We start from the raw sequence: 21,963 nt of genomic DNA, 5'->3' as shown, positions 1-21,963 counted from the left end.
ATTTCAAGACATGAATAAAAGCATATATATTTTTATGAACACTTTATTATTGTTCAATATTTTATATTTATTTTTTGATTATTGATTTATACAGTGTATGGATTTGATATATGTTATTCTTTTGGTGAGGGGGTTTTGATTTGCGCTGTTTATTTATATTTTATATTATTTGGTGTTTCTCACCTGTGTGCAGCAGCAATCTATACCCTTATAATACCTTTTGAGGGTTTTTTTCCTGTGCGCTGGGGTTTGTAACACATTTAATATATCTTCTTGCACTGCCTCCTTGATGAAGCTTTGTCAAAAGAAGAAAAAAAGAAACTGGGGGAAACCTGCATCTAAGGGCTCTTTAAAAAAAATTCAGATCTTGCCAAACCTTACAGATTTACTTTTGTAGTCACAATTTAAGAGAAACTTTACTTTCAGACCTGTACACCTTCTTTTCTTAACAGTAAAGCTGGGTATTTATTACCTGATATGTACCTCTTCCTGACTTGTCCACACTGTCTTTCGGGTTTTCGAGCTGAGCAGACTGAAATATTCATGCTAGTTTGAAACTCTCAAAGAGAATAACAGACTACATTTTCTGTGTAGGGTTGTGATCTGACTTTTACTAATCTATCAGCATATAGACCAAAGTTAATGTTGGTACGTCAATTTTGGTCTATGATACAGAGATATCAATTTGGGAAATATGAATGGAGTTAATGGACCCACCCCAAATCTCATCAAAATTAACAGGTGCTCATCTGTGTAAGTGGTTTTTTAGAGGGGGGGGGTACTCTATTCACCAATGTCTTCCAGGCTGCTAAAGTAGGTGCCAAAGCTTTTTCCAGGGAAAAAAAAATAATACATTTTCTTGCAACATTGAAGCACTTGCGGATAGCACGCGTGGGTGCTATAGAATCAACCAGGTCCAAAAACAGCCTAATTAAAAGAGTAAGGGGGATAGTGGTTATAAACTGGATACAGGCCAAGATGTTATCCCAGTATTTCCGGATAGCAGGAAAGTCTCAGAAAATGTATATGAAATCAGCAGCACTATAGGAACAGCACCAGCAAGCGGAAAATTGATCCCTATAAATTTCAACCAGTTTAACAGGGGTTAAATAATCCTTTTCAAGAATTTATAGTGGATCAATTGACCCCTGGCTAAGACCAGTCTAGTAAAGGGGCTTCCTATACATCATCCCAATCATTATCATCCAGACAAGGGACATCAGACACCCACATTGCCCGACATACATACATACCGTTTCCAGTAATAGGTATTTATAAATGGTAAGCAAAGGCTTAGTGAGGTCATCAACCCGTAGCATTAATTTGAGACGGGTTGGCTGGAGGGAAGTCTGACAACCAAGCCAAGTTGTTTCTGGAAAGCATGTCTAAATTGTAAGTAACAAAAAAATGAGTGTTTGGGAGGTGATACAAAGATTTCAAATCACCAAAAGACATTAGGGTTCCATTTCTCACAACATCCTGAAGTTTGTTAATACCAAATCTAGTCCATAAAACAGGATCTGAGTAGTTGTAGAAGTGAGGAAAGTTCGGGTTCCTCCACAATGGAGAATGCAGAGGGCGAAGGGGGGAGTGGAGGAATGAACCATCAAACTCTGCCCCATGGGCCACCCTCCAAGCTCTGGTAACTGATCTCATGGAGCATGTCTGAGTATGTGGAGACCTCAGTCTCCTAAACACTAAATGGGCTAATGCTTCACAAGAACCAACTACTGCCACTTCCAAAGACAATGCAGCATCATCAAGAGATGTTGTTAGACATCGATGCACAAAAACTAGCTGGCCAGAGAAAAGATTTTTGTAGAAATTGGTACCAACATGTCTCCCTCCTTGCAAGGTTGCTGCAGGACTGCAAGTTTAATTCTGGTTATGTGTCCTTGCCAAAGAAATTCAGATATTAACCTATTAATACTTTTAACCACTTGACGACCAGCGGCAAAGTGGTTATCACTATAGCTGTGTAATCGGTTCTAAGGATGCAGGCAGCCAGCCGCCACAGTGTTCTTGGTTGCTAGGAAGCTGACATCTGCCAAGGCTAGCAACCAGCAAGGAGGGTGCACATCCATGGTCAGAAAACTGTCACAATGTTTGACTTCCTGCTGCAAATGGAGGTTTTTCTTCAGCAGGAAGGCAAGCAGACTCAAGTTTAGAACCCTCTGTCTATAGAAACTCAAACCTCCTCTTTATTGATTAGATTAAAAAGCATTTAATATAACTAAAACATGACAGACCATACTTTTAAAAACATAAAGTATTGTAAAACTGAGAACATCAGTATAAAAACTCAAGACATCTTTTTGCCTTGCAGGATCTTTTGCTTAGTTGAATGGCAGGAATGTTGTGATATACAGAGCACCTTGTATGTGTATATAAATGTAGCTGAGCTCTCTCTGATTATAATGGCCAACAGGCATGCAGGTCCCAAAATGGCTGTGTTTACTGCCAGAGTAAACGTTTAGAAATAGATGGACAGCGTAGCATTCTTCTAGAAAAGAACGTAAACACAGAGAAATAACTCAAAATTAATTTGGAAACCAGGGCCAGAAAGCCCACAGTTGTGTTAACTTGTGAAATGATTGAAAAGAAGACAGGGAGTGAGAGCCTTTGCCCTGCACTGTGACTAATGCACACCATGACTTATAACTCTGACCTATAGCTCTACAGTGAACATGAATGCAGGATTTACTCAGTTTGCTGGTTGGCCTTAATGATGTTCTCTGAATGTCTCTGGTGCTTTTAGCAAATTCTGCAAATTCTGTCAACCATTGGGATCTGTTTTCAAAAAAACATCTTAATTGACCTTGACTTTGTTCTTACATTCAAGTAAACTAGTAGGGTGGTCCCAGAATGTCATACCTGAAAGGCTAGACCTCCCATTGCAGTGCTTCTACTTGGGCTGTTGTGTGTGTGGGCGAAAAGGATGTTTTGTATTGAGTATCTAAAAGGACATGGAGGAGGCAGACTGCAGGAATGCTAAACCCATTGACCCCATCGTGTCGATGGATAAATTGGATATTAGATTAATTTTGACACAGTAATGTGATTTTCATATAAGGATTGGGAACAAAGAACAAGCAGTGTTTTTCCATTTATCTTGTAAGGTTTATTCAAAGCACTTTACAACTAAAGACAAAGTCAAGTGAAAAGACATAGTGTGGCTTTTGTCACATCCAGTATTAATGCCATAACCCACATAAACACTGCCTCAATTTTATAACCAAATCTTTACTGTAATAATATTTTGTCACTTGTTTGAGTCATAAATAAATAAAGCTCACCAAAAGTTAACAAAATGTACTGAGTTAAAATTAAAGAGATATAATATAAAATGTATGGTGCTAAATAGTGTCATCCATAGCAGCTAATAACATCATTACTTTTATTTTTTTTATTACTTTGCATAAGCAGAATCATTATGCTTTGTATGAGCTTTCTAAATTATCCTGAATGAATGATCAAAGCAGCAATGTATAAAAACTTAATGTTAAACATAAGATTGTAAAGGTGAAACAATTCAAAAGACTTCACCACTTTCACAAAGTTGAAGTTCTTTTCATGAGAACAGCTGCCTAAAGCATGGATGCCCAAGAGGGCAGAAAATTCCTCTGAAAGCACAGTTTAAAAGGTGTAATGTATTTGTCGTGTTTTAATGTTGTACAGCAGTTTTCAGCATAATGTCTTCAATGAAGTCAATGAAAGATGTGCGTAGCCTTGAGAACACCCACACTGACCGCAAAACACATTTCTATTCACAATATAAAGCTTTTATTATGTGGTTATATATATGTTCCAGAAGTGTGTGATGTTTGGAGTAACAAGTGTGTTGTTTGGAAATATTCAACGCACTAGCTCACCCTACTTCTATAAACTAACACCCTGCTAAAACACAGTCATGCACTAAAATACTTCATCCAGTAATATATTTTTTAACTCTGGGCATTCTCAGCATTGTTCTAAATCACAGTGCAGACGGACAATTTTTGCAACAGGTGGCTGATGTATTTTTATGTGTGTGGTTATATGTCTGTAGTATACATGCTACAAATGTAGGTAAAGAGGTGATGCTAAATATTTTTTGTGCACTTGGCCAATTTTTTTTCCATTTTTTTGTCATTTTTTTCCTGATGTTAATGGGTAATAATGCTAAATGGTATCCTGGACCTGCATAAAAATGAAGTTATTTAAGTAAAATTAAGATAACTAATAACGCTGTGCAGTAACCCAGAGCAAACAGATTCCAGGTCTTAGTATATCATTGTCAATCCTGCAACATAGGATTTTTGATGTTGTTTTGAGTTGTAACATTCTTTATTGTCCTATAAAATCATTTTGTATACATTTGCTTTGCAAGTAGACAAAATTGTTCTAGAGGTAAGAAAATAACCTTCCACTGCCTGTTCACCCCTCCCCCTCCCTAAACACTTATCTGAGTCCTACATCTATCCAGCGTTTTGCCTGGCTGTAGTTCTTCTCCTCTCTCTGTGCTCTCTCAGACTTCACTAATAGCAGCTGAGCCATTGGTTTCTGCTGCTGTTAATCCAGTCATGTTAGGAAAGAGCTGGGAGTGTGGTCGAGCCCCACTGTCTGTCTATGGATGCACGCAGCCCAGCTCAGGAGTGCGTCCACACATGTGACCCATAGCCAAGGCTTTTTTTTCTCAGAAAATAGGTGCAGGAACTCAACCAAAACCCCCTAACCCCCCCTATCCCCACACCACAAACTGCATCAGATAGTGTGTGTGGTCATATATCACTAACAGTGAGAGGGCCTTAAAGGGGTATTAAATACCAGGAATGCACGGTACAGAGTTACATACAGAGTGCAGAGTTCAGGGGTGTGCTGCATTCAGAGCAGATTTCAGGGGTGCGCTGCTTACAGAGTGCAAATTTCAGGGGTGCGCTGGATACAGAGTGCAGAATTCAGGGGTGCACTGTATACAGAGTTCAGAGGTACGCTGCATACAGAGTGGAGAATTCAGGGGTGCACTGCATACAGAGTTCAGGGGTACGCTGCATACAGAGCGCAGAATTCAGGGGTGCACTGCATACAGATTTCAGGGTGCGCTGCATGCAACCCCCCCCTTTCCACTGCCCGATCTTCTCTTTTTATTTTAATTCTAAATAAATGTAGGTTTACACCCACTTGAAGTAGAAAAATAACAAGCAAGCCCAGAGCCAAATAAGGAACAGAATATATTTCTGCTGTTTAAAATAGATAAGCTTGTGTTAATTTTAACTAGAAATATAAAGAAAAAAAGAACAGAAAATTTAAAAAAAAATGTGCTTTTTATTAACAATTAAATATTGGTCTGACTTAAAATGATAAATATGAGATCATAAGTAGAAATCTTGCCAGTTTGTTTTGTGGTCTTCAGTCACCAGAAATGCTGTATCTTTGAAAAAAATCTGCTCATTGTAGAAAGTCCAGCAAGCTGGCTCTCCGCAGTGGTACAGGAAGAGTTTAATGCAAGTGGTCCTTTTAGTTGATAAACTCCTACAGGGCCTGTTGACCCAGCTGCTGAGTGCTTATGCAGCAGGTGTTGTTTTTGCGACCACCCTGCTAGTATTGCTGTTTAGCAGTTGCACTAACCTCTGAGCTATTAATCCCTTTTCTGGGCAGGCTGGCAATGCACAGGTTAATTTTCATTCTGAGTGCACCAGGCCTTTCAAACATGAGACAAGGTCAGGAGCAAATGTGCCATACTTTAATTCATTTGATACGCAGTTATTTAGAAACGTGAAAATGAAAAGAATGACATTTCTTCATGCCAGGCAATCTATAAATAGGATTGTATATAGGTTTAAGAGAATATTACATCAATTATTTCATGCATACCCACATTCAAAACCAGGGTGGTTTCCAGTATTTGCTCTTTAGAGTTTTAAAAGATATACAGTATACTGTATTATTTGTAGCAAGGTCAGCTTTTGTTGTGCCAGCATGCAACTACTTCCATTATCGCAATATGTAGAAAGACAAGAAGCCAAATAAATGACAGGCTAAAATTTCAGATATTTCAATATATACTTCAATATAAACTTTTAAAATACTCCAAATTCAAATAATTTCATTGTACCACTCTTCCTGTATATGTTGATACTCTATCTTGCTTTATTCTTAAAAGCTTGTGAAGTTTATTGGCTTGCAAACAATGTATAATTTATAAGCAGTAATATAAAATTTGTAAACAGTTTATCAACCTTTAAATGCTGGTGCTGGTAAGTTAGTACTTAGAGGTCAAGGCAAAGCAGTTTTTGATAACAGGTGAATAAAAATGAATATTAACAGCTTAGTGTATGGACAGTATAGCCTTCTTATTGCAAATTCTTGCAATCCACTTTTCTTTGGTCTTTTTAAAATGGAAGTTCTAAACTCATAGCAAGCACTATGATATAAACATTCATATCAATTGGTTAGCACTACCTCCTCTTCTGGTTTCCTTCCATAAACCACATCGCATAATCAATTACATAGGTAACAATGCATTATTACAAAAGAAGTTTTTGCAATAAGGTATTCCGAATTTTGTTGGGGCACCTTTTATACTGTGTTTAGTAATCCACATAAACAGAACAGACATGGTGCCTAGGCAGTGGCTGAAAAAAAATATTCTATCTTTATCTCTTCCTAGTGTACCGTAAGTGGGGAGAGTTTCAAAGAACCTGACTATAGCCCTAAAAGGTGGGTGATTTAACGTTGAAGACTACCCAAAGCTTTTTCAGGCTTCGGATGGAGTGAGGTTAAAATGGTGGTGACCAGCTTAAACATTTTAGGGGACCTCATAGCAGCCTCCAACACTGCCAGAAGACCACACCATAGCAGCTTATTTTCATGCTTTGAAATCAGTTACATCAAGTTAGGCATCCTATTAAAAATGAATGTGATATAACACCCAAAAATTTGATCCTGGTGTATTTTTTACCACAATGCACACTACAGTAAAGAGAAAGTGGGAGTAAAATATAATTTCTGTCAGTAACAGTAACTGTAACACCCAGCACTGGTGTCAGTGGCCACGGTAATAATCTCCTGCATTGGTGTCAATGACCACAATAATAACTCCCACCATTGGTGTCAGTGACTTGCATGTGTCAGTCACTAGATTTATAACCCCCCAGTACTTGTGCCAGGTACTGCAATAATTAACCCCAGCCTTGATGCCAAGGATCACAATTAAATCCCCAGCACTGGTGTCAGCGACCATAGTAAAAACCTCTACATGGGTGGTCAGTGTTAGTGCTATTTAAACCCGCTTCATTTAAAAGTCAACAACAGTTTTATTTAAAAAAAAAAAAAAACACACACATTAGTGAGCAGTGTTATCTAAACCCCTCCCCATAATGGTTGTTAGTGGCATAACCCCTTCCATAGCAGTGCTGTTAACTTCCCCCCACTCACATACACACATGTGTACACATTGGTCAGGGTCAGAGTTAATTAGTTACACTCTTGCATTTTTGGTCAGAGAAGGGCTGTTAATGCCTACACACACAGTGACACTGTTCATTAGCCCACGCCCACTTTGGTGGTTAGTGACAGTGGCAGTTTTAATTACCGGATCACCTGCTCCCGAACTGCTCTTTCTCTCTGATGAGGTTGCACTGGTACTATATTGCTAATGTTGGATGAGATCCCTCTGCCTGACAGTATCAGCTTAATGTCAATGCCAGGTGTGGGTATGCAGAAAGCATCCCAGCACCCCAACAGGTGGTAGATCCAGCCCAGGACACAGCAGGCCATTTGTTGGGCACCAAGAGGTTAGAGCCTCTGTAGGATTTAACGTTGTCACCCACTGAAGACATTTGCCCTAACTTACTTTTCTGCTATCTCCTGTGACAGGAAGTGAGTTAAAGTGTTATTAAGCCCACAGCAGTAAAATCAGTCTGTATATGCAGTAAGGCATGCTTGTTATACTCACTGTGGAGCCTCAGGGTTAATCCTCCACATTGTGTAAAAAGGCTGTTTGATCCTGTCTTCTGTGATCCTCCCTTTCGTCTACTGTCCCCAATCTGTCTGCCATAGTACAGAGCTGTAGGAGTAACTTTGCACATGCTCAGTTTAGTGTGTATGGCTAGAGAGTTTTTTTCTTTGGGAGGGTGCATGTAATCTGCACAGGGCCAATCAGCACTGTGCAGACAGAGGGACAGGGGTTATGCAGCCTCAAAAGGCAGTCAAATGAGAATGAAAACTCATCCTACAAGCTTTAACCAGTGCTCAGCTGGATACTGATAGATGTCACAAGACTGCAATATATTGCTCATGAGCAAAGGTGTTTAGTAGTTTTGTGTTTACTAAAATAATTTCATTTCCATTTCTGTGTACTGTGGGAGAACAGATATAGTGAATGCAGGGTCATGGCCTTAGTAACACTTTAAAATCTTCCCAATGGGGACCCAGACAGCAACAAAATCAGAATAAAAAAATAAAACATTTTGGTTAGACCTACTTAACATAAAGAATTCAATGAATTTGCAGGTCTTTAAGTACAATGAGATGGTTAACAAGAAATAATCCACCTTCATGTGGGTGTGTGTATACTTTCAAAGATCTAAACACATAAAATTAGTTTTTATGACAACTTAATTGGTCATGAAAATTAAGCTACCTGAACCTATTCAAGAATCATAATTATCATTCCTAATTATTACAGTCATGAAGGTTTATGAGATATCTAGGAATATATGTCTTTGCCTGAACCTTGACACCATGACCTAACGCAAATGCACAAAACTATTAAAAAAATTAAATATATGAGCAAAATCCAATCTTCATAAATGAGTATGCCAAGAATTGTTAACAATTAATATACAAGCCAGTATGTGATTGGTTCTCTCTTATTCAGCCTCCTCTTACATTACAGTCTTCAGGTCTAGAGACTGGTTGCTCAGTCACTCAGGGAGAGGATGCTTCTTCCCATATTCAGAAGTGGGATAGCAGACTGCTGTTGATACAGTAGAATTCTCATTGGAATTCTCAATGAAATTCTCAAGCACTGTTATGCCAACATGAACAGAATTAATTATTTTTAGAAACAGCAAAGGTATTTGAGTCATAGTGGAGGTTACAAGCAGATTACAAGGCAACCTGTCCATATTTTTGCCATATAAAGATGGAATCAGAAATTCATGCGTACCATTAAAAGGAAAGTCCCTTTATGATGGGCTTATGGAAAATAATAGGTCCACTTTCATATGCTTTCCAATATGCATAGAATCAGATATTATAGTCAAAACTTATACACTAGTGTATTTGGCATAGAAACATTTTACATGACGGTGTATTGGTTGTTACTTTTGGAGTTTTATGATGTGATACAATTTTCTTAACAAATACAAAATCTGGTAATTGTAAAGGTATTAAAGGAGTCATGTTTATGGAAAATCTATTGCTATATATTTAATTTCTAACTGATCTGGATCACAGGTGCAATTATTTATAGGCCCTATTAAAATATGTGAATGCATGCAAGGCAACATATATATTGAAATAGCTATAAAACACGCTCACTTATAAAGTAAGCTTCAACTTCAATATGCTCGTTCTATAACAGTATGTTTATTTTGGCAGATTTAGCTTTCAGGTTATAGAAATGTTTTCTTTAGGCCTCTTTACTCCTTCTAGAAGACATTTTGTTAAACCAAAAATATATGTACAGCTTCATGCTTTGGATAGAGATGTATACAGAGTAATTAAAGAATGTAATGCCCACTGTAAATACTTTGAGACAGTAATGTTGTGCCACACATAAGTAATATTAACTACAAGCTAATACTTAGAAGTACAGAACTAAATCTTTAAACATTCGCTATATCCAATTTAAAAGCAAGCAATGTTACTTAGTTAAATGATTTGTAATAAACGATTAATATATTATAAGCAGTTAAAAAATGTACATTACATTTATTTATAGGAGAATTGCTTTTAAAATAAAATACATTTGTGGACTATGTAGGTTTTGATTTTAGCAGTTTTATTAATAAATACTTTACAGCTAGAAGGCACTGCAGATAATGTGGAACTCCATCCGAAAAGCTGGAAACTGTCAGGTTTTATAATAACTGTCTCTGTCCCCATTTTCCCTTACTTTTTGATATCCCCTCTGATAAGAGGAACTGAGACAAAACCTTTGCAATGAGATGGAAAAAAACACCATTTACAGTTGTCACCAATGCAGATTTCACTTCTCTTCCCATTATGGTGATAACTCTCAACACTGTAGTTTCCTTTACTCACTGTCCCAGCAATAAAAGTCACCAAGAGCCAGTGTAAAGGTCATCAAAACTTTTTATTCTGATTGGGCACACAAACTGGAATAAAAAAAACAGCAGAGGTTCTGAACCCTTCCCCACACTTAAAACTGAAAAGAAAAGGTTCTATCTTGTTGGACTTATTCTGCAGGATACAGGTCTGGCCCCACTATGGTGAAGCAACTTTCACAGGGATAGTCTCTGTTTAAATGAACACGTATTTTACCCAATCTAGGCTAAGTAGCAGGGTCGCTATGTATTGGATTTAAAATTGAACTCTTGGATTAACAAATATTAGGAGCCACTATGTATTTGCACTTGAGCCTTGGTGTATTTCTGGGATCTGTCAGTAATGTAGCATGAAATGATCCTGCGCTTGTGCTTGTTGCATGAGTTTCCTATAATAATTCAGATTCAAAATACGTTATTAATCCTGACGGAAATTATTATAATAAAAATGTTCTCCTCCTTTGTGCAGGAGGATTTGTCTTGACCCCATCCCACCCATACTTCCACCACAGGCAGCCTGTAGTGGAAGGACCAGCTGGGTCCCACCCACACTTCTGCTCTCTGCATAGGCAATGCACTTCACAGAAATTATGTAACTGCTAACTTAACAAGGTGATACTGTTTATCTGAGTTTGCAAAGACACTTGGCACAAAGTGCATTTATGGATCTTTTTCACACTGATATGTTTTCCCTGTGCTTTTACTTTGCTAAAACCACAAGAAAATCGCAATAAAAATACTTCCCTTTAAATCCTATGGAACTCATCACACCATTTCAGGTGTGTTGCTTTTTGAAATGTCCTGCATGCTGCATCTTTGGTGCACTTTTCAAAAGGTCACCAAAAACACATCTCCCCTTTGAAATGAACAGAAAATAAAACAATACATAAAAAATGCACTGCAGATGTATTTTTGGTGTGCTTTTTGAGTCACATGTCCATTTTTCACAAGTGCTTGCTGGGAATCAGCAGTTACCTCCTGCAACACTGCCATCACTGCTTTAACTTCTGAAATCAAGGGGGTTAAGTTGGAGCTGAATCTGATTAGACAAGATATAAAGAAGCTGAGAGACCACACAGCAGCCCTGGAGGGTTGATTGAACACTGTGGAAGAAGAAATTACAATGCGATGTGCAATATGTGTAATTCTTAACCTCAGGCCATGCAGCCCAGCTAGAAGATATGGAAAATAGACTCAAGTGAAACAACATATGGGCACAACATATGGGCAGTGGGTATCCCTGAGAAGGTGGAGGGGAAGAATATCTTTGCCTTTATTGAAAATTGGCTTGTTAATACCTTTGGCAGGGATCCCTTTCCTCTATCTTTGTTGTGGAGCAAGCTCATAGGGTCCCTGCTAGGCCCCCGCAACCGGAAGAGCTGCTATGGCCGTTCCTGTTCAGGCTTTTGAACTTTAAAGATCGAGATGCCATACTATTCCAAGTCAGAACAAAAGAGGATGCTATGATAGTGGATAATGTCCTGATATCTTTTTACCCTGACTTCTCAGCAGCATTAAGCTAAAAAAACACTTTAGGTGCTTCTATGTCACCTGTACTATGCTTTACCCAGTTCAGCTTTGAGTCACTGCCAATAAGTAAACCCACTTTTTATAACAACCCTTCTGCTGCCTGTAACTTGCTGGATTGGATGGAACATACTTTGAAGAAATCGTCTGCCTCTAGACCCTAACAGTATTGACTTGTAATCAACATTACTGTGGAATCCGGTCTCATGACTTCTTCTTTTGCCATTCTTCATGGAATGTTTTTCCTTTAAGGTAGTTTGGAAATGAATGGAGCTACTATTTTCTCACAACGTTGGTAGTGAGAACTGCAAGCCCCTTCAGATCTATGGCAGGCCCTGTGATGTTGGGGCCCCCCACATACCTGTCCAGCGTGCATGTACCATACAGGTTCTGTGTGCTTGCTCATTGAGGCTACAGAAAACTTTTTTGTTTTTTCTAATATTCTTTTGACAGTTTGGTATTGACTGGTCTCCTGGAGTGCTTCTTCATTGGAACTCTTACTTAAGTGCCCCAGACTTCCTGTGTAACAGTAAACTGGTAACCTGTAAAGGCTTTTAAAGCATCGCCTGTGGAGATTTTCATGTACTGTACTTTGACGTCGTTCTACAGGTGTATGCAATTTTAAAGCGTGACATGTTAGATATCTATGTATCTCTTTTATATTTTACCAAAAAATGGGTATTGTGTTTGTGAGCACTAAAATTCATTCCATTGTATTTTTTTCCAAATTTGCATTTGAAAAACTGCTGTTCAAATACCATGTTTGGGGGTTCTAAATAATTTTCTAGGAAAAAAAAAAGATATATTTTTATATGTAGGAGAGAAATGTAAAATTTGGCCCAGTAGGGAAGTTGTTAAAATCCTCACTGCCCAAGTGGTGTGCTCCTATAACACTTTCCCAATGGTAGCATCTCAGACAAAAATTAAACAAATAATGATGATAGTGTAGACAATGTAGAACATGAGTTGAGCTTGGAGAAATGGTGATGTACCTAGTAACCAGGCAAAATTTTGTATACATGAAATGGTATTAAACCCTAAACCAAAATGTAACATTGCAGCTTACCAATAAGTAGATGTGGGGGGAAGCCTTTGGGCAGCAGCATTGTCAGTCTGGGGGGAGAGGAGTGATAGATATACTAGCAGATTTAAATACACTGGTTTTTTTTTTGGGGGGGGGGGGGTAAAGGTTTTACACAAATAAATTTGATATGGGATGTTAGTATCCCAGGAGGCTGCAACAGAATTTATGTCATTCTTGCATAAGTGTAACTGGAGGTGGGGCAGGTCATCTTTGAAAGAAAAGATGGTTGGTTAGACTGCTGCAAAGTTTAATTTAATATTGAAGGTCTGCTGTAATGAAGTGGCAATGTTTACATACATTCAAAAGTTGCAGTGAGTTTTTACACAGCACAGATAAAATATTTTTAGCATATATAATTTCTGTATTTCTGAAGTTGTTTGTAACATATTTATTAAAATTAAAGTCTGCACGCTATTTTTCCATATAATGTAGAGGCCCATCTCTTATTCCAAATATGTGCATGGTAAAAGTACTGTGTGATATACCTTTCTCAATTCTAGAACACAGTCTACACTTGTACACAAGCATTTATGGTGTCGATTTATTGGCACTTTTCAGTGCTTTACTGTCACTGGATTTATTATGTGTTTTAATTGCTTGCACCTGGGAGCAAATAGAGGTTTTTTTGCTTGCTAGGATGTAGTACTAATGAGCGTTTGGTTATGCCTGAAGTCTGAAGACGAACACTTTCAGTCCTTGTGGCAAACTTTATATTTCTTCTAAAATATGCTGGTTAACTTTGAACAAAATTAAATGGTTATTTAAAAATCATTTTCAATATATTTGCATAATTATATGTATACTATATTTTTATTATTATTTTGCCAGAATGATAACATAGGTGGTGCAGGTCACCTAAATTGGGAATTGCTTCCCTTGTTAGTTGCTATACTAACAAGGTCAGATGTTGGGGAGACAGCAGTCAAGTACCTAGAGAAAATTACCTCTTGAAGCTGTGCCCAAAAAAAGGAAGGCAGAGGGCAAAGATCTAGTCACCAGTATTGCCCGTGGTCTCCCTGCAGTTGATCCTTCCCAAATAATGACTTACCATGCCTTGTTCTTCACTGTGGATATTTGCGGAGGCATTCCTCTCGGTAGAGGTAGGGCCTTGCTTACTCATATTGGAACCTCCAGCAAAAAGAACAGTGAGTAGCATAGTATTGACATAATCAAATTCACTCTAAATTTCTGAGACTAGCAGCCAGATGCAGCAGTACCTTAGATCGTTCATTTCATATTTACAAACATGAGAAACGAGTGCCTAGGCACACTCACATACCAGAAAGTGCACTGATATTTTTCTGGAGATATGGTTAGATCCTCTATTAGGTTTAATTGCAGTATTCAACCATAATTAGGAGATTTTCCCCCCATTCCCTGTCCCAGAAAATTATGGAAAAACCCCACGAGACTCTAGACCAAACTAAAACTAAAAGAGGTTCTGCCCATTCCCTAATTTAAAGTGGCAGTAAACCACTGGTTAAAAAACATAAAAAATAAAAAAATCCCCTGCAAGAAAATGTCATAATGTGCTAGTATGCATCGCATACTAGCACATTATGAAGGACTTGCCTTAAAATGAAGCCCTCCAGCGGCGTGCTGTCACCACTGCAGAGGCTTCAATCTTCACCCAGTCTTCCTTTCAGGTTTGCAAGCTCCGATTGTCTGACTGGCCGAGCTGCGATGGCATCTCTGCCCCGTATGCGCGCAGGAGTCCCGCACCATGGCACAGTACTCTGAAGGAACGGTACGGGTATGCCGTTCCTTCAGAGCGCATGCGCCAGCTATAACGGTGCATGTTTAGGAGATATTAATTTTACCTACAGGTCAGCTTTATTATAAGCTTACCTGTACCTTTATACAGTTGTCTTACTTTGTGGAATCCTTTAAAATATTTACCACAAAGAATATGTTTTTACATAATGATAACTGGTATACTTACTAAATGTTAACCTTTTTCATTTTTTTGCTTTTGTTGATCTTTTAGGCCAGCAATGCCCGAAGAGTGCAAGAGGCCTGTGCTTCCACCGCAGCTGCTGTCCTCAGAATGCTCCCGTCACTGTAAAAATGGTCATTGTACACCCACTGGAAAATGCTGTTGCAATCACGGATGGGAAGGAGAATTCTGTCGGATGGGTTAGTAATCATTCTATTATGAATACCATGCTTTTACTATGTGTTTTCCATTAATTTGTCATCATCACCACAGAGAAATACTCTGAACTATACTCAGATTCATGTAACTCGAGAGAAAAGGATTACAGGGATTTAGTGACATTACCAAGCAATGTGACGTAAATGTTCTATATGTTTCCGGGTGCCTCAAAATATATAATTTGGGACCTTGATATTTTTGTAGCTGTAATTTTATTGTGGTGGATCAATGCTGGAAAAATCCCAATGTCTCCGTGTAATGACATTTTGCATACCATATGACATATGAGCCATACTGCTGTCTCTGTACCATGATGGGAATTTTCTTCTGTTGACTTACTCTACAGCACCTAGATTTTTGCTAATCTGATAATATGCCTTGTTTAGAGGTTTGTTAGTGGTCTATGTTTTAGTATATTGCTCAGAAAAAAAAAAAACAGTAATGATTTATGCCATGATTAGGTTAAAAAGAAACAGACTGGTCCTCTGCAACTCCATGTAAAAGCATACGCATCTACAGCAATTTATCAGAAGTTCAGCTTTGCCAGACCAGTGAAAACATTTTTTGCTACTTACTGTAGGATATATATACAGTAGATATCATAATTGTGACATATTTTATAATTTTAATGCGGAATGTCACCTAAAAGGGGAAGTTCCACTTGTTTTCCCCCTCCACTGCTACATTTGCCACTTTTTGGGAGGGATGGGGGAGGGGGTACCTGGTTTTGACAGGTACCCTCTCCCACTTCTGCTCAGATGCACTGCGGTAATATGAGCTGTAAGTTCAGCCCCCCCCCTCCTTCCCCCACAGCCTTCTTGGACACTTTACAGACCCATTAAGACTGCAGGACCATTCACTATAAAGCCGCAAGGCCTCACTTCCAGTTTCACTTACTGAAGATGCCAACTCCTGCACCCAAAGACGATTGAATAATTGCTGAATCCCTGGACAGGTAAGTGTCCTTATATTAAAAGTCAGAAGCTACAGTATTTGTAGCTGCTCACTTTTAATTTTTTGGTGGAGACCATGCAGAACACAGTCAATACAGAAATCTTTGGCCAATCCTACTTTGATAAATGGAAATCTTATTGACTGATGAGTGATCAGCACTTTGTACTTAATCCTTTGCACTGCTTTCTTGAATAAACCTGGCCGTTACCTCTGTGCAAATGAGCAGACTGCTCATTTATAAATAAATGTTCTCAGACCAGGTTTTGACTATTAGGCCTATCTATTCAAATTGCCCCAGATATAGCTATGATGGATCCCAGTGGACAACACCAACCGGCTTGGCTTTGTACTGATGAGTTAATTTCATGCAATGGCCTAGCACTATTAGTTTGAAAGCATTTACAGTAGATGGTGTTATATTATAGCACACTGACTTGAACAGTCTGCCTGTATAAAATCCTGAACCAAGTCACTTAGGTATTTTTTGTGTGCTCAGATTGTCAGATATTCTGTTCGTTCTTCTAGAACAGTTTTTCTCAACTAGAAAATTCACAGTTGGGATCAAAGGAAATCAGATGGAAAGTTATAGCCCTAACAGTCTATCTATAACAGTACAAGGCTGATCCACCTCCCTATCAACATCCTAGAACAGTGAAAACTAGTGTTACTCTTTGCACTCCGCAACCCGATGACAGAAGGCAAAAACACACCTAGTGCCATGCTTTAACACACTTCCTATCCTGGGGTGACAGTAGTACTGAGTAGCTTTGTCACTGTAGAACAGGGAATGGTTTAGAAATACATGACACTGTGTTAGAACAACATAACACCCCCCTCTCATCTCCACAACAGAGGGAGGTATTCTGTAGTCCACATATGTAGCAGGGAACAATGCTAATCGATAACAGTTCAGAGACAGAGAGCACAGAAAGTTATTGGCTTACAATATTTCTGGCTGGATGAAGAGCTATTTTTCAAGCCATATTTTCGGCTGGATGAAGAGCTATTTTTCAAGTTAAGTTTGCTATTGTACATAAAATTACCACCTACATTCCATAGGATTAAAGTTGATATATGTATCTTTCTTCCCTAACTTGATATTGTAAGGGCAATGACAAAGTAAACTTTGTATTTAGCATTTTTTTTCATATCATGTTGCTAAACATCTGTACAGACTGTTAAAGTAACAACAAATGTTTATTTTGCTGGTACAAAAGTATAGAAGGTTAAGAGGCACACCATGTTCCTGTGAACCAGTGGTCACTAAATGGTGGACCACGGTCTGGAACCTGGACCGAGTGACAGTCCTGTCCAGACCTCTCCCAGGCCTTCAGCCCAGCCACTGATGTCATCCTCACAGTGGGCAGGGGCACGAGGAGCTGCAGAACGTGACTGAGTGGTGGGAGCTGGCAAAGCTATTATGTTAAGAAGCGGGTGATCTGCAGATTGGGACAGAGAGTGGGAATCTTTTCATATTAACAACCTGGGTAATGACTTGCTTGTTAAGCTTGTTAGCATAATAACTTGGGCAGCTCTTGCCCCTCGGTCCTGATCTGCAGCTCCTCCCACCCCTGCCGCTGTGACAATACATCGGTGATGGGCTGGAGGCCTGGGAGAGGACATCCCAGGACGATTAGTGCCACTGCTGTGCCAAAGGTACCAAAGGACTGTGTATGGGGAGGCATGCATTAAAAGGGGCTCTGTGTTGTACTAAGGGGTGCTGTGTTGTGTAAAGAGGCACTGTGATGTAAAGGGCACTGCACTGTAAAGGGGAGCAATGATGTGAAGAAGAACCGAGGACACTGTGGGACGGCTTTAAAAAGGGGATTGTGATGTAAAGGAGACAACAATGTGAAAGGTACACTGAAGACAATAATGTACAGAGGGACTATGATGTGTTATAGTGCTAATGAGGATAGGTCCTCAGCTGGAAGGAAATGTTGCTGACTGGAGCTCCGTAATTTTAATTCAAGACCCCTGCTGTAGACAGTTGTTATATGACTCCATCTTCAGCTCTAGATAACCATATACAACTAAACACAAAAGGTGAGAATAGCAGGTTGGTGGCCAGCACTTAGCCCAGCATTCCACACATCACAATGGTATATGGTCATCTACAGCTGACAGGAGAATGTTCATTATGGCAACAGTTAGCGTTAAAGCCTAGTTCCACTTTTGCAGGCAAATTTGAGAAAACTTCACTATACGATTATGTGCGCTTATTCAGACAGCATGCCTAAAATGTTTTTTGTTTGTTTTTTTTTCATATTTCTTACCGTTTAGATGTTTCTGAAGGCAAGGTGTCATGGTTGACTACAAGAGTTTTTTTTAATAATGTTAGAGTAAAGGTGGCCATAGATGGATTGAAATTTGTCCAGTTAAGTAGGAACAGGCCGCATTTTGGTCTATGTGTGGCCACTGCAGTTGAGCGATCAACTTCTGTTCAACCTTCCTGTCAGATAAAAGCTGCTCGATCAGCAGCTGCAAAATATAATAGTACAGCGGGGAAGATTCTCTCATCCGCCTCAAATATATGGATAGGAGAATCCGTTGTTTTTTCCTTTTTTAGTTCAGCCTGCTGGCTGAACAGAAAACAAAAACGTAACCATGTATGGTCAGCTTTAGTCTGTCCAAGGTTTTTCCTCATTACCATGCAAGAAGCCCAGCCTCTACACCTTTTACCTTTTGTAAGGACAGACTGTGTTCAAATCTAGGTACAACTGAGATCTGCCCGCACAGCACACAGTGTTAATTTTGGCAAGCAAACAGAGGTTTTTTTTAGTATTTTTTTCTTGCTGGAGGGTCCAGTATAGAGCATCTAAAAAGGTGATCTGCAATTTTTAACTATTTTTTTTTAACTTATGCTATGTGAATGGGAACATTTCACTGCAAAAATATAGGAACCTCCAAACACAAACAACATTGCTGCAGAGAAAACTGGATATTTCGCATTGGGCATTAATCATGGTTAAATATCCTGTCAAACACAAAGAACTGACATTGATAATAAATACAATTTTCATAGCTGATTTTATCACAGCTGTGCCTTCCAGCATTACATTTTATGAAACTGAGGATAAGGATGATGTGTCAGTTTAAACTAACCACTGGCTGCTTGAGCTCTGTGTACCACTAAAGCCATGTAAGAGGGCAGAGAGTGTACAGAAAAAGATGAAAGTGTATAAGCTTGTATTGAATTCAATATTACATATTTTTCAACTGTAATGAACTCATGTTTCTAGAACTTTCAGTAATTGACTTTGTATCTCTTTGTTTGCAACAGCAAAATGTGAACCAGCATGTCGACATGGAGGTGTCTGTGTAAGGCCAAACAAGTGCTTATGTAAAAAAGGATACCTGGGCTCACAGTGTGAGCAGGTGGACAGAAATATTCGCAGAGTGGCCAGGGCAGGTATTCTAGACCAAATCATCGATGTGACGTCATATTTGCTGGATCTCACCAGCTATATTGTATAGTTTCTGCGGACTGCTTGGATACGTTCTGAACGGGCATTTATTTTTAAACCATGTAAATTAAACAGACGAAAAAAGGACTTTGTAATTCTGCTCTAAATCCCTGTGTTTTAAAATATTTTTATTAATTTAAATATATTGTCCATAAAAGTGAGTTTGTGTGTGTAATTTATGAATATTTGAGTGTATATGTATGTGTGAAGATATAGACATATTCATTTATTAAACATTCTGGTATTGTAAACACTGGCTGCAAGAAGGTCATGTGAGCAACTTTATGCTTTTTGTCTATAAAGTAACATTAAAATAGTTATTTAGATGAAAATATGTCATGTGTACAGTATTTCATTTGTATTCACCGTGGGAGGGACAAGTTTTCATAAATCACTTTCTTTTCTTTTTTATATATATATATATATAATTATCTCAGGTAATTGCATTTTTAGCTTTCACAGGTAATTTTACTATATTATCATAGTAATGCAAGTATTCTTTGCAATAAACCTGTAATTTGTAATATTACTCTGTTCCTTGTGTGTCTGCTTTTTTGGGAAGGGGGGGGGGAGGCTGTTCAAACACAGGATGTTCTTTGGCTTGAATACCAGTTATGTCCTGTAACCTTTACACAAGCCGGTTTTATGTAAATAGAGTTGCCTCAGTAAGAGAAATAACTACCTTTTATGAGGTGCAATAACAAGGACAGGGGCAGAACAATTGACAACTGCCTGTGGTGGGTGAACCTACCCTGCATAGTAATATTTATTATAGTAAGAGTACTTATTTAACAATAGCTCTAACACAAGAATACAGTAGATAGATGTCCAAACGGCATCATCTTTTCATACTACCCCAAGTTTGTCAGCTGGAATAGCTTCGATGTAGATTGTATGGAACTGTACCTTCCTTGTGGTCATTATCTGGGTTCTGGTTTGGGGGGGCGGTGTGATGTATATTATCAAGATGTGATATTGAAGTTCTAAATCATCTGTATGTGAAGGCAATCTTTAGGCTGATTTATCCATGCTATAAGGTATGTTGTTTGTCATAATGATTGCTATTTTTTGCCTTGTGATGGTCATTTACACCTCTTCATGCTGAAAACAGTTGTTAAAGTAAATAACAATTGTTATAGCTTAGCCAAATGTCTGTATTGTAAAATATTTTGGTTGACAGTTTTCCTGCACCTCAAATAATATCATTATAGTAAATCTTAAGCCAGCCAACACCTAGTTAGAAAATGCCCTAAACTGGCAAAATGAAACAGTACAAGACAATAGTGGATTGCTTTGATCTACCTAAATAAAATAAACTATGTGCCTGGCTGTAACATGATTGCCATAACCCAGGCTAAGCTAATAAAGTTAGATCACATCTTTTTAAAAGTATAATAAATGTAATATCTGCTGACACACAGCAACAACCCCCCAGTATGATCAATCTACTGACTGGAACATCAAAGGGATGGACTAGTTTAGTGGTGAAATTGGGAATGAAATAGCAAAACACTTTGTAAAGCATTCCTGTGTTTGTATGAAATGTTCTTGGCAAGCATAATTTTGCTGGGTATACAACCTCAAATTAAATATCTGGCATAAGCTATGTACCTTAAGAACCTCACTTGCTGTTACATGAATCCTGTTAGTATTTGTGTTTTCTGCCTTGGAAAGATACCTTTGTGGAATGTCAGGATGTGTTCTGTAAGATTGATGTATGGGAAATAAGCATCTGTTTCCTAATATATCAGTCAGTACTTTTGCAGTTACTGTTGAGGGATTTTCAATTATAATGAAGCTGTTGATCTTATGCTGTGGAATAAAATGTAATGAAGTGGGGTTTCTCTTGTGGAAATAGTTATCTTAATTAGAGGAAGACTGTTACCCTTAATAGTTCTCCATCACACTTGGAAGGAGTTCCCAGCTGCAAACCATTGATGCTAAAATAGCAGATGCATGAACATATCTAATAGTACAAATACAATAATATGTTTAAAGAAAGCAAGAATAGTTTTGTAAAATGATGAGCTGTAGAAGTTCTAAAACACAACCATTTGGCATTTCTGTCTTCCTTGCAATGGAGAACAAACTCAGTTCATGAGATGAAAAATGTTGTGTTTGTTCCCACCAGATTCAGGACATCATGCTGACATCTTACATAAAGCAGAATAGAGGAGGCCCATATTATGTCATTGGAGTAGAGATCAGGCCTACCAGGTTGTAATGTACTTAAGAAGAAAAGGAGCATACATGATTTTTGTTAATATTCTTCTACTTGTTCTAACTGTCATATTGATGAGGACCCAATAAATAAGGTTATTGTTTTTATGAAATTGCACTGGAGTTGTGTTAGTTCACTAGTATAGCTGCAAACAAGTACTGTGTGGAGTTCCCTTTTAAAGTGTATACTCCTCTAATAACAGTGTATTTTTAATTCAGTACCGTTTTATGAGTAGATTGCTCAATTCAGTCTCTTCATTGGGATGGACATAATAGGAGATG

General features: G+C 38.4%; 1 protein-coding gene across 1 annotated transcript in view; it reads left to right on the top strand.

Annotated features, from left to right (window-relative positions):
- Nucleotides 1–19,990, top strand: part of HHIP (hedgehog interacting protein) — a 133,142-nt gene extending 113,152 nt beyond the window's left edge. The window contains exons 12-13 of the mRNA XM_089670497.1: nt 14,873–15,021; nt 19,278–19,990. Of these exons, the coding sequence (XP_089526623.1) occupies nt 14,873–15,021; nt 19,278–19,471 (343 nt within the window). The 3' untranslated portion in view covers nt 19,472–19,990. The remainder of the gene's footprint in view (nt 1–14,872; nt 15,022–19,277) is intronic.
- The last annotated feature ends 1,973 nt before the right edge of the window (nt 19,991–21,963 follow it).

The sequence above is a fragment of the Staurois parvus genome, unplaced genomic scaffold, assembly GCF_062004578.1.
Source record: "Staurois parvus isolate SC_StPar_1 unplaced genomic scaffold, SC_StPar_1.0 ptg000090l, whole genome shotgun sequence".
In the NCBI taxonomy this organism is placed as follows: domain Eukaryota; kingdom Metazoa; phylum Chordata; class Amphibia; order Anura; family Ranidae; genus Staurois; species Staurois parvus.
The sequence above is the reverse complement of the archived record's forward strand: the minus strand, read 5'-3'. Positions and strand labels throughout refer to the sequence as shown.